At 41.6% G+C, this 14,727-nt stretch overlaps 1 protein-coding gene across 3 annotated transcripts in view; it reads left to right on the plus strand.

The window, feature by feature from the left end:
* Nucleotides 1-1,592: 1,592 nt before the first annotated feature.
* LOC137425235 (uncharacterized) overlaps nucleotides 1,593-14,727 on the plus strand; it is a 67,226-nt gene continuing 54,091 nt past the window's right edge. For 2 of the 3 annotated variants that reach the window (XM_068113447.2, XM_078768792.1), the window contains exon 1: nucleotides 1,593-2,038. In XM_068113447.2, the coding sequence (XP_067969548.2) occupies nucleotides 1,963-2,038 (76 nt within the window). In that variant the 5' untranslated portion in view covers nucleotides 1,593-1,962. Of the gene's footprint in view, nucleotides 2,039-3,914; nucleotides 4,098-14,727 lie in introns of those variants that run through there. The other variant, XM_078768791.1, reaches the window with a different exon arrangement.

A 14,727-nucleotide genomic window follows, 5' to 3' on the forward strand; every position in this document is an offset into this window, starting at 1 on the left:
ATAAGATTTAGTAATTTTTCAGCTTTTTTTGTTTTGTTCCACTGCACATAAAATAAATACATTTGTGGATACCAAAATTTTTTCATATTTCAACAATTTTCTGGAAGAAATGGTGCATTATTTGAAAAAAGTGCAAGGGTGCCAATATTTTTGGCCACGACTGTATATATATATATATATATATACATATATATGTGGTCTCCACAACAAAACATACATATATATATACACAAAGAATTAAGTTAAGCACCCCCCCCGTTTTTTTACAACCTCGCACATTACAAGTTTGTTGTCGTCAAAACAGTGTAATATACCCATGTTATTGCTATATTTTCTGGAGAAGTGATATTATGGTCACATAAAAACATAACAATCATGCCGTTTTCAATATTTTATTCTGAATAATTTAAGGTGAAATTTGTTGGGAATTTTAGGCATATTTTCACCTCAATTTAAGTATGGAGCTATAGGTCCATCACGGACAGTGTGGATGACGTTTATGTTTTCTAACGTACAGTCATTGTTCTGAGAAGACCTCTAGCGATCTTTGCGTCAATAACGTGTGTAGGACCCACGTGATCGGATCACTGACTCAACCCTACGTCTCATAGACCCTGTAAGCCGTCGTATGCGTTGCTGTGGCAGGTTGAACCCCCTCGAGCACGTTTGGGACATGTTGGGACGACAAATTGCGAAGATGGTCCCTCCAATAGCCAATCTGGATGAATTGGAACGTGCATTACATCGGGAATGGAACAACCTGCCACAGCAACGCATACGACGGCTTACAGGGTCTATGAGACGTAGGGTTGAGTCAGTGATCCGATCACGTGGGTCCTACACACGTTATTGACGCAAAGATCGCTAGAGGTCTTCTCAGAACAATGACTGTACGTTAGAAAACATAAACGTCATCCACACTGTCCGTGATGGACCTATAGCTCCATACTTAAATTGAGGTGAAAATATGCCTAAAATTCCCAAAAAATTTCACCTTAAATTATTCAGAATAAAATATTGAAAACGGCATGATTGTTATGTTTTTATGTGACCATAATATCACTTCTCCAGAAAATATAGCAATATCATGGGTATATTACACTGTTTTGACGACAACAAACTTGTAATGTGCGAGGTTGTAAAAAAACGGGGGGGGGGGTGCTTAACTTAATTCTTTGTGTATATATGTATACACACATAACAGTTTATGTCTTGCAATAGTTTACAAATAACTTCAACGGATGAGTCAAAGTTCAGATGAACAAGATGTTAAAAAGAGAATTCCGACAGTTTATGTCTTACAAGGATTTACAAATAACTTCAACGGAAAAGGAGGCTGGTATGATCATCACACCTGGGCAATGGTGCTGATATCGAGGTATATCCCCCTATCCCCATTACTGATCACTTATATATTCCCATCTAACTCAATTTTAAAACTTTCCACTGTTTTTCCTGGCAAGTATTGAACTCTATCTCCCAGAAGTTCCATTTGCGGCTGTTCATAGATTATTGTTGGAAGGCGTACATAATTCACGAGTGATTAATGTAAATTGTCTGCGAGACCAGCCCAGGACGAGAGTTCGCGCTTCGACTCATGGAGCCATATCCAAGTGCATTTGTTTGCTCAGGAAAAGCGGAGGTTGTTGTGGGGGTGAAGTGGTGCTTATCGATCGCGTACTCAGTTTGTGATCCCCCCCCCCCCCCCCCCCCCCCCGCCCCATGGTCGGTTTCCCAGTTTGTTGAGACGTTTCGGCAAAGGCGGGAGTTGCCGAGGGGTGGATCTAAAGAGGGGAATATTGCGCACGGCGCGCATTTTGCGCAGTGATCGACAAGGTTGAGAGCTCTCTCTATCACGGTTCGGGTGATAACCCCGAGGTCTTTGGACGGAGGTCCAGCTCGTTCATGGGGGACAAAGCTTGATTGCATGACGATCGCCAACTTCGAGCTAGCGGGCCCAGCATGCGGGCGTTTGCACTGGCGATGTGCGCTCTCGGGCTCTCCCGACTCGCGATGGCGGACTTGGACCCGTTCGACTGTGAGTTTTATTTCGTTTTGCACTTGTTCCCCCCCTCGTGGAAAACCGACGTTTAAACCCTCCCTTCAATATGCAGAGGAGGGCGGAGGTGGGGTTCACATCCGTCTTGTGCGCATCTCGTCCCCCTCCGCAGTTCATTCGTTATTATAGGGTGGAGATCATTGGGCGACCTCTCCGGGGGACATCACAAACTTCTAGTAACGACATTACTCATAGAAATCCATGAAGGGGCAGCGTCTTTCCTTTTTATTATTTATCCATTTTTTCAACATTTAATTTATGTTTAAAATCCTTATATTACAATGTATATATATGTATATATTACACCTTATAATACAATGTATATATATATATATATATATATATATATATATATATATATATATATATATATATATATGTGTTAATAGTTTGTGCGTTAATTCTTTCACGGCCAAGTCGTAGCACCTAGAAGTCCAAAATTTAGGGTGTATGTACTTAATAACCTGGGCAAGGCTCTAACCTTCCACACGGTGGTGTTGAAGGTCGTTTTGAAGCAAACACAGGTCGCTATAAAGTGTATATTGGGATGTGGAGTCAGGCAGTGCAGCCACCAGCCCGCAAGGAAAAGGTTACAAGCATGAGACTAATAACTCCATATCTTCTTAATGTCCAACACGTCCCAAAGCCCCACTCACCCTCACCTCACCTACCCACCACCCTAGTGTGTGTGTATGTATATTGTATGTCTGTGTGTGTATGTTTAAGTGTGTATTTGTACGTGTATATACAATGTTTGTGTGTATGTACACAATGTGTGTGTTTCTGTTTGTGTGTGAATGTGTATATACAATGTTTTTGTGTGTGTGTGTGTGTGTGTGTGTGTGTGTGTGTGTGTGTTTGTGTGTATGTGTATATACAATGTTTGTGTGTGTTTGTGTATGTGTTTGTGTGTGTGTTTGTGTGTGTGTGTATGTTCGTGTGTGTGTGTGTGTGTGTGTGTGTGTGTGTGTGTGTACGTTTGTGTGTGTGTTTGTGTGTGAATGTGTATATACAATGTTTGTGTGTTTGTGTATGTGTGTGTGTTTGTGTATGTGTTTGTGTGTGTGTGTTTGTGTTTGTGTATGTGTTTGTGTATGTTTTTGTGTATGTGTATGTGTGTATGTGTATGTGTTTGCGAGTGTGTGTGTGTGTGTGTGTGTGTGTGTGTGTGTGTGTGTGTGTGTGTGTGTGTGTGTGTGTGTGTGTGTGTGTGTGTGTGTGTGTGTGTGTGTGTGTGTGTGTGTGTGTGTGTGTGTGCACCAGACTCGGTGGTGTGATGGTTGGAGCATCTGCTCTGAAAATTGCGAGGTTGATGGTTCAAACCCCGGCCGAGTCATAGCAAACACTTAAATATGGCACGTGCTGCTTATTTGCTTGATACTCAGCATTTGAAAGGATAGAATGTGGGAAAACCACATTTTGTGTGATAAATGTTAGCTCTTTCACGAGCCTCGATCCTGTATACGGAAAAAAAATAATCAATGCTGAAAAGGCAATGGCAAACCACCCAGTGTAGCCCTTGCCAAGAATCGGCTTCGGCAGCACAATCATTCTGTGAATAATATGGTACATCCAATATATATATATATATATATACATCGTATATACACTGTATATTTATTTACACCCACAGTCTCAGTTATTGTGAGTATGGCTGATAAACATGACACTGTTATTCCAAACCTATCGTCTAAATTGCCTGCTTCTCTCCTTGTCCTGCACGCTGTACGTGCAAGCTCCACAATTGCCTTTACACACAGTAAACACTGGGAGTGTCCCAACATTAAACGTTCTGCGTTTGAACAGAATGATTATTGAAATATGTGTCTTGTATCAAGGCCAAAAGCCTTCCCATCCATGAGTTATCGTGGATTCTTTGACATCGCCATTGCAGTCGGGATAGACGGGTTAAGATCTCTCCGAAGGAAGGTGTACTTCAAGAATCAACTGGTCGACCATGCTTGACAATGAACGAGGTAGCAAATTTCGTCGGACCTTATTCTGCTGAGCATCGAACCTCGTTCACATCATTGCCTTGGTGAGTTATCAAGAGTTACTCTAAAAGTACTGTATAATGCCCCTTTTAAGACGCCATCTATTGATTAAATCCACAAAGGAAGCCTGGTGTTGGCTTCATGATTGAGGTGGCTGGCTCAAGATCCTAGGGTCTTGAATTCCCCTGTCATGCCGTTCGTTGAATTAACACCAGGCAGGTTGGCTCAGCCCATCATTCTTCCGAGGTTGGCAAAATTAGTACCAGCTTGCTGGTAATGAGGCATTACACCAGCGCTACAGCCACACCCCCATAAAATGATGCAACCTGCAGCCCCAGGCTGAATACAATTAAGTAAACAAGAGAGATGTCGTGCAAAGCATACGATACTTGCAAAATCCCTAAAAAAACTTTTGACCTTAAAAATAAATAATTGTCAGTTGAATTTAAAGATCAAACATGCAAATCCTGTTGAAATTTCAAGACAATAGGATGAAAATTGAGGATTTTAGAAATCACACCTACGTCGTTGACCTTTGGCCTATGTGGACCCCAAAACAATTGATAGTTTTAATTCGACAAGCTGACATGCAAATCCCCTTCAAATTTCACGTCAAGCGGATGAAAAATGAGGATTTTAAAAATCCCACCTAAGATGTTGACCTTTGGCCTACTTTGAACTTTTGACCTCAAAATCCATCGGCTCCTTTCTTATGACCAACTCTACCATTTCGTGAAGTTTCGTGAAGATCGGTTAAAAATTGTGACCTGTAGGTGATTGACAAACAGACAAATAAACAGACAAACAGACAGAATAACACACATGACCAACCAATATACTTGAAAAATCTTCGATTTTCACAAGGTAAAATCCACGAAGGTGAAGCACTTTGACTCCCCCTCCTCTCACCGTTTTTCCATTGTCTCCACACTCCCCAACCATCCCTTCTCTTTTTCTTTTGTCAGAATATTAACCACCATGGTACAATTTATGCAAGTGTGAAACATGTCAAAAATCCTTGACAATTCACAAAAACAAATACACAAACAATTTGCAAGTTGTGAAGATCTTAGGCAGTGTCCTCTGGAATAAAATGTCACAACGCAGTGTGAGATGATCTCATCACCCCCTTTCTCCCCAATTTCGAACCTGAAAATAAAATGTTAATCACAACCCACTGATGATGTTCTGACAACTTGACAAAAACAATTTTAAGGGGCAACTTTAGGAACGTGCGGTACAATTTCTTAGGGAGACTCGCGGTGTCATTGCATTGGACTTCACGCGCAGGGGTACAATCATCGACCCAGAGCATTTTCTTGGGATACACGGTCGAGGCTCGTGGAAGAGATACAGCATTGAGAGATATGGGGGAATTTCCCCAACATGACAACCACACAAAGAGTCCTTCACCACGGTCCACGGCCATGGCAGGACTTGCTCCACAAATCAGCTTGCAGATCAGATAGTATCAAAGAAAATCAAAAAAACTCATCCGGTTGGTCCTTCTCAAAGATGGCTGTCATGGACAACGTCTTTATGACGTCAGAAACGATGCAGATAGCAAACTTAACGTTGTTTTCCCTTTTTAACATTCTCAACATCCATACCCTGATGTTCAACTGGAGCATGCAGCCTATCATCAGAAATTGTGAATTTAGTCCAGGGGATGATAGAGGGACAACTGTAAAAATATGGGATTTATACCCTTAATTGATGAGGTGTGAATTTTCAAAAAGTAGAGTTCCACAGTTGAGCAGTTGAGCAGAATGATTGATTGCTAAAGGTTCAAATCATGAAAGTTATTGTCGTGCTTGTCTCCCTTCCTACCCCTGTACTGTAGATGGCTTGTTATTGTGCTGCGGTGGTTTGTACTTGTGGGTTTTAATCTAAATATTGAGGTTACACATCATGCCTCCACTATTATTCCTCCACCACAAAGATGCAGTTAAACTTTAGTGGCAGAATTTATGAATTCATTTCATCACTATTGCTTGCGGCTTGTCAGGGCGAGATGTCTTTGTATTGTCATTGTCACTGTCAATGTGTCTAGCTTTCTGTTCATGTCAGTTTACTAACATCGTGAGATGTCTTTGCTTTCATTGTCAAGAAGAGAGGAGATGTCAACTTGAAGTAATGCTGAAACTTGTCAACTTGAAGTAATGCTGAAACTTGAAACTTGTCTACTTGAAGTAATGCTGAAACTTGTCAACTTGAAGTAATGCTGAAACTTGAAACTTGTCTACTTGAAGTAATGCTGAAACTTGAAACTTGTCAACTTGAAGTAATACTGAAACTTGTCAACTTGAAGTAATGCTGAAACTTGTCAACTTGAAGTAATGCTGAAACTTTAAACTTGTCAACTTGAAGTAATGTTGAAACTTGTCAACTTGAAGTAATACTGAAACTTGTCAACTTGAAGTAATAGCGAAACTTATCATCTTGAAGTAATGCTGAAACTTGTCAACTTGTGAAACATGTCCAGATGTTCTGTTACCACATTCGGCAGTTTTGTTTTCAGGATGTGTTACTGGTCAGTTTGAACATGTCCAGTGAGCCACGTTGTATTTCCTTACTTCAGAACTGAAGTTTTGATTTGAACCAACAAATACTAAACAACTAACAACTAACAACTTGTACGTACATGTAAGCAGGTTCTCACAACCTTACAATTTGTTAATATGCTCAAATGTGTTACTATTGTAGCTCATCCCTCGGCTCAAAGATTCTTGACAGGGTCTTGCCTCGCAAAAGCCAGTGACCATCCGTATAAAGAAGTAGGGAGTTGTGACCATCCGTATAAAGAAGTAGGGAGTTGTGACCATCTATATAAAGAAGTAGGGAGTTGTGACCATGCGTATAAAGAAGTAGGGAGTTGTGACCATCCGTATAAAGAAGTAGGGAGTCGTGACCATCCATATAAAGAAGTAGGGAGTTGTGACCATCTGTATAAAGAAGTAGGGAGTTGTGACCATCCGTATAAAGAAGTAGGGAGTTGTGACCATCCGTATAAAGAAGTAGGGAGTTGTGACCATCCGTATAAAGAAGTAGGGAGTTGTTCCCATCCGTATAAAGAAGTAGGGAGTTGTGACCATCCGTATAAAGAAGTAGGGAGTTGTGACCATCCGTATAAAGAAGTAGGGAGTTGTGACCATCCGTATAAAGAAGTAGGGAGTTGTGACCATCCGTATAAAGAAGTAGGGAGTTGTGACCATCCGTATAAAGAAGTAGGGAGTTGTTCCCATCCGTATAAAGAAGTAGGGAGTTGTGACCATCCGTATAAAGAAGTATGGAGCTGTGACCATCCGTATAAAGAAGTAGGGAGTTGTGACCATCCGTATAAAGAAGTAGGGAGTTGTGACCATCCGTATAAAGAAGTAGGGAGTTGTGACCATCCGTATAAAGAAGTAGGGAGTTGTGACCATCCGTATAAAGAAGTAGGGAGTTGTGACCATCCGTATAAAGAAGTAGGGAGTTGTGACCATCCGTATAAAGAAGTAGGGAGTTGTGACCATCCGTATAAAGAAGTAGGGAGTTGTGACCATCCGTATAAAGAAGTAGGGAGTTGTTCCCATCCGTATAAAGAAGTAGGGAGTTGTGACCATCTGTATATAGAAGTAGGGAGTGGTGATCGGCCGACATCTCCTCACATAGTACGGAGAAGACGCCAGACTTTTAGAGGCCTTGATTTGATGAAGTTGATGATTTTCACAGCTTCAGCCAAAACTTATTTTGCATCATCTGGCAGGCTGTTTGTCATGACAATTTGGCAATGAATAACACGGTGTGTGATTTGATCACTTGGGTTTTGATTTTGCACATTCAACGCAAACCATTTGACATTTCGGATCATCGCATGCTGCTCCATCGGTGCAAACACTTGTGCAATTTTTCCACTGGATGCCGTTGCTTTTCATGTAATCATTCTTCATGCGGAATATTGAATTACCTGTTGCATGCTGAAGAAGTTCCTTGCAGAATAGGAAATGATGTTTAATGCAGCACTCAGCAACAAGGCACACACTTGCGATGAGTTGTGCAAGGTTGACGAAGTCTGCCACTCATCGACTTCAAGTGAAAAAGTTCCACCTACTCAGTTTCTATACTATTGTTGTTTCTATTTCACCCGACGTGTCATCAATGCATCTCTTAATAGTGTTGGCTGAAAGCAGAACTCTGGCAATCTCCTTCACTCCCTCGGATCCAATAATTATAGCATATACGATTTACTTGCATGCTGATAGAACAATCACTTAAAGTAACCGATGTCCTTGCCGATGCAAGATGGGTGTTTCTAGAAAGGTGATGCCAAAACTTGCTCTGACCGTACATTAGAAATTTGACCTTGAGTTGACCTTTGACCTTTTGACCTTAAAACTAGTTGGTTTACCATTTTAATGGGGCACTATGTATGTATATACGTTCTGTGTGTGTGTGTGTGTGTGTGTGTGTGTGTGTGTATTACTGTGTGTGTGTGTGTGTGTGTGTGTGTGTGTGTGTGTGTGTGTTAATGAAACTGAACGAAACTGAACGAAACTGAACGAAACTGTCAGCTGAAGGAGAAAAGAATGTCATTGTCTTACATGAATGGTTTATTAAATTGCAGAAGCACAGCCATAGCAAATGCTGTTCAATTTTAAAATCAATCGGATGAAAATTGACGGTTTTTCAGATGAAAATTGATGATTTTGGAAGTTTGAGCTTGAGTTGACCGTTGACGTTTTGACCTCAAAAAGAGTTGGTTTCCCTATTTGGTGATTCAATGTGCAAAAGCTGTTCAATTTTCAAGTCAATCAGATGAAAATTGATGGTTTTGGAAGTTTGACCTTGAGTTGACCTTTGATCTTTTGACCTCAAAAAATCGTTGATTTCCCTACTTTACTTAGTGACTCAATGTGCAAATGCTGTTTAATTTTAAAATCAATCAGATGAAAATTGATGGTTTTTCAGATGAAAATTGATGAATTTGGAAGAAGTTTGACCTTGAGTTGACCTTTGACCATTTGACCTCAAAAATAGTTAGTTTCCCCATTTAGTGATTCACTGTGCAAATGCTGTTCATTTTTCAAATCAATCGGATGAGAATTGATGGTTTTTCATATGAAAATTGATGATTTGGGAAGTTTGACCTTGAGTTGACCTTTGACCTTTTGACCTACAAAATAGTTGGTTTCCCTATTTCGTGAGTCAATGTGCAAATGCTGTTCAATTTTCAAATCAATCAGATCAGATCAGATTGATGGTTTTTCAGATGAAAATTTAACAATTTTTGGAAGTTTGAGCTTGAGTTAACCTTTGACCTTTTGACTTCAAAAATAATTTGTTTCCCAATTCAGTGAGGCACTATGCAAATGCTGTTAAATTTTCAAGTCAATTGAATGAAAATTGATGATTTTACACACTTTTATTTAACTTTATCTGAACTTTGTTTGTTTGTCCCGTTTCAAATCTTTGAGCCATTCGTTTTCCAGGTTCCATATGTCCTAGATAGCTAAAATTTGGCCCACGGTCCTCTTTACTTCTACATTTTCATCTATCAAAATCAGATTTTAAAAATACATTTAAAAAAAAGAAAAAGGTTTTAAACTTTAAAAAAATAAAAGTGTGTAGCCCTAAAACGTGTTTTTTCGTTTACTTCTTTCAGATGAAAATTGATGCTTTTGGAAGTTTGACCTTGAGTTGACCTTTGACCTCAAGAATAGTTCGTTTCCCTATTTAGTGACTCAATGTGCAACTACTGTTCAATTTTCAAGTCAATCAGAGGAGGTTGGTGGCCTTCTACCGAATCCTCTACGGCCCAGCTCCCCCAGCTCTGTCTGTGCTCTGTCCCCCAAATATTCCTGCAGGACGCACAAGAACTGCCATCAACCATCTTCTGGTGAAACTGCCAAAATCAAGACTCTCTGCTCACCTTCACTCTTTCATTCCCATTTTCTCCCACCTCTGGAACAAACTCCCTCACTCTCTTCAATTCCTCTCATCCCTCCAGGTCTTTAAAACAGCTGTTCACCACCATCTCTTATCTTCCCCCATCCAAAACCTTGATCTTTTCTAACCCCGTTAATTCACCCCAGATCCACCTTTTTGAAATACCGACTTCTTTCCTGGAAGTCCTAGCAGTGTCCATGTGTTTTATACCTCTCCCTCCCACAGATCTCCCAATGTCCCTGTTCTCTACCGTTGTTGTGCTTGTCTGCTCCCCTCTCTCTCCCCATCTTGTCTTCCGCTCCCTTTATTATATGTTTTATGTGTCCGTTTATGTTTTTTGTGATTAATGTAAGCTCTTACACGAGCCTCGATCTTGTATACAAAAATAAAATAATGTAAAATATAAATAAAAACAAAAAAAGCTCCTTTCTCCGAAACAGCTGAACAAATTGAGCCCAAACTTTGCATGCATGATCGCATACCAATGACGACGAAAGAGTTCAGCGACCATGAGATCATAGATCACATGGTTTTGGAGCTATGATGTTTTGAAGCATAAACATTCAAATCTATCTCCTCCATCATTTTTGAAGATATTGAGGGGAAACTTAACAAATACGTTCCCCATGTCAAATATGAAATGAAAACAAATATTAACAAGAAAAAGAGCAATCAGAGATTGCAAACCATCGCCAGGATGTATTTTCAGTGGTTTTTAAGACTTTTGGGTTAAAACAAAGATGGCGGCCGAACCAGGTGATCGATGACGTCATCATTATTTTTTTCCTAAACTAATTTATTCCTAGATTATGCTGAATAAATTTCATCTTGATCGGATGAAGTTTTGTACTTGTCGAATTATGACATCATAATGGAGGCACCTATGACATCATCATTAACATATTTTATCCCCCATGGAGAGTTCTTTATAATGAGCCACGTCTCAATATTTTCGATTCAGCACTTTCCGAGATATAGAGGATAAAAATTTTTCGATTTTTCCAAGATGGCGGCCGAACCACGTGACCTATGACGTCATAATTATCATTTTAAAATTATACATGTGGAGCTGCACCCTTGGTGAAAATTTCCTGTCAATCGGACCAACGGTTGCAGAGAAAATCATATTTATTCTGTGCGGACAAACAGACAAACAAACAAACGGACTCAAATGCAACACCCTCTCCTCTGGCGAGGGTAACAAATATGAAAACCACATTTCCAAGCTGGCCTCCAAAGCCAGTCGCTGACTGGGCATCCTCCGTTGTGCGAAGTCCTTCCTTGACACACCTGAGCTCCTCACCACAAACAAGGCTTTCATCCGCAGCTCAATGGAATACTGTTCTCCCTTCTGGGCCGGTGCTCCTGCCTCACACCTTGCTCGGCTTCACGCTGTTGAAACCAAAGCTTTCAGAATCATTGGAATCTCCGGCGATGAAGCTAACTCCGAGGGCCTTTCACTCACTGACCGCAGGAAGGTTGGTGGTCTTTCTGTCTTCTACCAACTCCTTTCCGGCCTTTCTCCCGCAGCTCTCTCTCGGCTCTGTCCCCCAAATATTCCTACAGGTCGCACAAGATCTGCCTGCAACCCTCTTATGTTTAAACTGCCAAAATCAAGACTCTCTGCTCACCTTCACTCCTTCATTTCTCTTTTCCCCCGCTTCTGGAACAAACTCCCTCACTCTCTTCAATCCCACTCCTCCCTCCAGGTTTTTAAAACAGCTGTTCACCACCATCTCCGATCTTCCCCTATCCAATACCTTGATCTTTTCTACCCCCACTAATTTCACCCCAGATCCACTTTTTTGAAATGCCAACTTCTTTCCTGGAAGTTCTTGCAGTGTCCATATGTTTTATATTCCTCTCCCCCCCCCCCCCCCCCACCCCTTCCCACGCCTCATCCCCCCAAGCCCTCTCCCTCTCACAGATCCCCCGATGTCCCTGCTCTCAAATGTTGTGTTTGTGCTTCCCCTTCTCTCCCCATCTTGTCTACCGCTACCCTTATTATATGTTTTATGTGTCGGTTTGTCTTTCTGTGTGATAAATGTTTGCTCTTTCACGAGCCTCGATCCTGTATCTAAAAAAAAATAAAAAAATTCTGGAAGCTCAAATGGTCTTTTGGAATTTGCTTCATGTCACATGGTTTGGCACCAGTTAATAATTGAACGTAATCTTAAAAACCTTTCTATCTCTTGAACTGCTGCATTGATCGATGTGAAACTACATAATGAAGTAGAAGTCATGAAGGGGAACAAGTTTGTAAAACTTCAACATGATTGGTTGTACGGTCTGGAAGCTAGAAGTTGTTATTGTGTGAAGAAGAATGAGGTTATCTTCAATGAATGAGGAATGAAGAATGAGGTTAAAGCATGTTATCTTCTGCCATTTGACTTTTCAGTGCATCTTTAATTGTGATGAAAGCGGGGTTGTTTCAAAGCGGGGTTGTATCAAAGTGGTGTTGTTTCAAAAAAAGGGTTGTATCAAAGCAGGGTTGTATCAAAACGGGGTTGTTTCAAAGCGGGGTTGTATCAAAGCAGGGTTGTATCAAAACGGGGTTGTATCAAAGTGGTGTTGTTTCAAAAAAAGGGTTGTATCAAAGCAGGGTTGTATCAAAACGGGGTTGTTTCAAAGCGGGGTTGTATCAAAGCAGAGTTGTATCAAAGTGGTGTTGTATCAAAGCAGGGTTGTATCAAAACGGGGTTGTATCAAAGCAGGGTTGTATCAAAGCAGGGTTGTATCAAAGTGGTGTTGTTTCAAAGCAGGGTTGTATCAAAGCAGGGTTGTATCAAAACGGGGTTGTTTCAAAGCGGGGTTGTATCAAAGCAGGGTTGTATCAAAACGGGGTTGTTTCAAAGCAGGGTTGTATCAAAGCAGGGTTGTATCAAAGTGGTGTTGTATCAAAGCAGGGTTGTTTCAAAGCGGGGTTGTATCAAAGTGAGGTTGTATCAAAGCGGGGTTGTATCAACGCGGGGTTGTATCAAAGTGGGGTTGTATCAAAGCGGGGTTATATCAAAACGGGGTTGTATCAAAGCGGGGTTGTATCAACGCGGGGTTGTATCAAAGCGGGGTTATATCAAAGCGGGGTTGTATCAAAGCGGGGTTATATCAAAGTGGTGTTGTATCAAAACAGGGGTGTTTCAAAGTGGGGTTGTATCAAAGTGAGGTTGTATCAAAGCGGGGTTGTATCAAAGCGGGGTTGTATCAACGCGGGGTTGTATCAACGCGGGGTTGTATCAAAGTGAGGTTGTATCAAAGCGGGGTTGTATCAAAGCGGGGTTGTATCAAAGCGGGGTTATATCAAAGCGGGGTTGTATCAAAGCGGGGTTGTATCAAAAGCGGGGTTGTATCAAAGCGGGGTTGTCTCAAAGCAGTGTTGTATCAAAGCGGGGTTCTATCAAAAGCGGGGTTGTATCAAAGCAGGGTTGTATCAAAGCAGGGTTGTATCAAAGCGGGGTTGTATCAAAGCGGGGTTGTATCAAAGCGGGGTTGTATCAAAGTGGGGTTGTATCAAAGCGGGGTTCTATCAAAAGTGGGGTTGTATCCAAGCGGGGTTGTATCCAAGCAGGGTTGTATCAAAGCGGGGTTGTATCAAAGCGAGGTTGTATCAAAGCAGGGTTGTTTCAAAGCGGGGTTGTATCAAAGCGGCATTGTATCAAAGCGGGGTTGTATCAAAGTTGGGTTGTATCAAAGTGGGGATCTATCAAAAGCGGGGTTGTATCAAAGTGGGCTTGTCTCAAAGCGGGGTTGTATCAAAGCGGGGTTGTATAAAAGCGGGGTTGTAACAAAGCGAGGTTGTATCAAAGCGGGGTTGTATCAAAGCAGGGTTGTATCAAAGCGAGGTTGTATCAAAGCGGGGTTGTATCAAAGCGGGGTTGTATCAAAGCGGGGTTGTATCAAAGCGGGGTTGTATCAAAGCGGGGTTGTATCAAAGCAGGGTTGTATCAAAGCGAGGTTGTATCAAAGCGGGGTTGTAACAAAGCGAGGTTGTATCAAAGTGGGGTTGTATCAAAGTGGGGTTGTAACAAACCGAGGTTGTATCAAAGCGAGGTTGTATCCAAGCGGGAAGGCGAAGTAACCCAGTCATCACAGCCTACAGTTAATAAATAGCACTGCAACGCGGGCGTAACCCCTCAGCCCATGCATGGTGGAAACCAATTTCAAGATGGCTGCCATGGCGGCCATATTGAAAATCGCAGCGCACCCATTTTCGAAAGGAACGTCCCTGTACTCTACCCCAACACACACTGCAAAAATGGATTTAATCCAACAAGCCGTTCTGCTTGAAATTGACGGAAACCAATTTCAAGATGGCTGCTGTGGTGGCCATATTGAAAATCGCAGCGCGCCCATGAACCTTCCTCTACTCAACCCCAACACACTGCAAAAATGGATTTAATCGGACAAGCTGTTCTGCTCGAAATTGATGGAAACCAATTTCAAGTTGGCTGCCGTGTCGGCCATGTTGAAAATCGCAGCGCGCCCATTTTTGAAAGCAACCTTCCTCTTCTCAACCCCAACACACATTGCAAACATGAATTTAATCGGACAAGCCATTCTGCTCGAAATTGGCGGAAACCAATTTCAAGATGGCTGCCGTGGCGGCCATATTGAAAATCGCAGCGCGCCCATTTTCGAAAGGTTCCTTCCTCTACCCAACCGCAACACACACTGCAAAAATGGATTTAATCGGACAAGCCGTTCTGCTCGAAATTGATGGAAACCAAAAGTTGACGGATGCCCGGATGG

This window comes from Myxine glutinosa, unplaced genomic scaffold (genome assembly GCF_964187855.1).
Source record: "Myxine glutinosa unplaced genomic scaffold, kmMyxGlut1.1 SCAFFOLD_477, whole genome shotgun sequence".
NCBI classification, from domain to species: Eukaryota; Metazoa; Chordata; class Myxini; order Myxiniformes; family Myxinidae; genus Myxine; species Myxine glutinosa.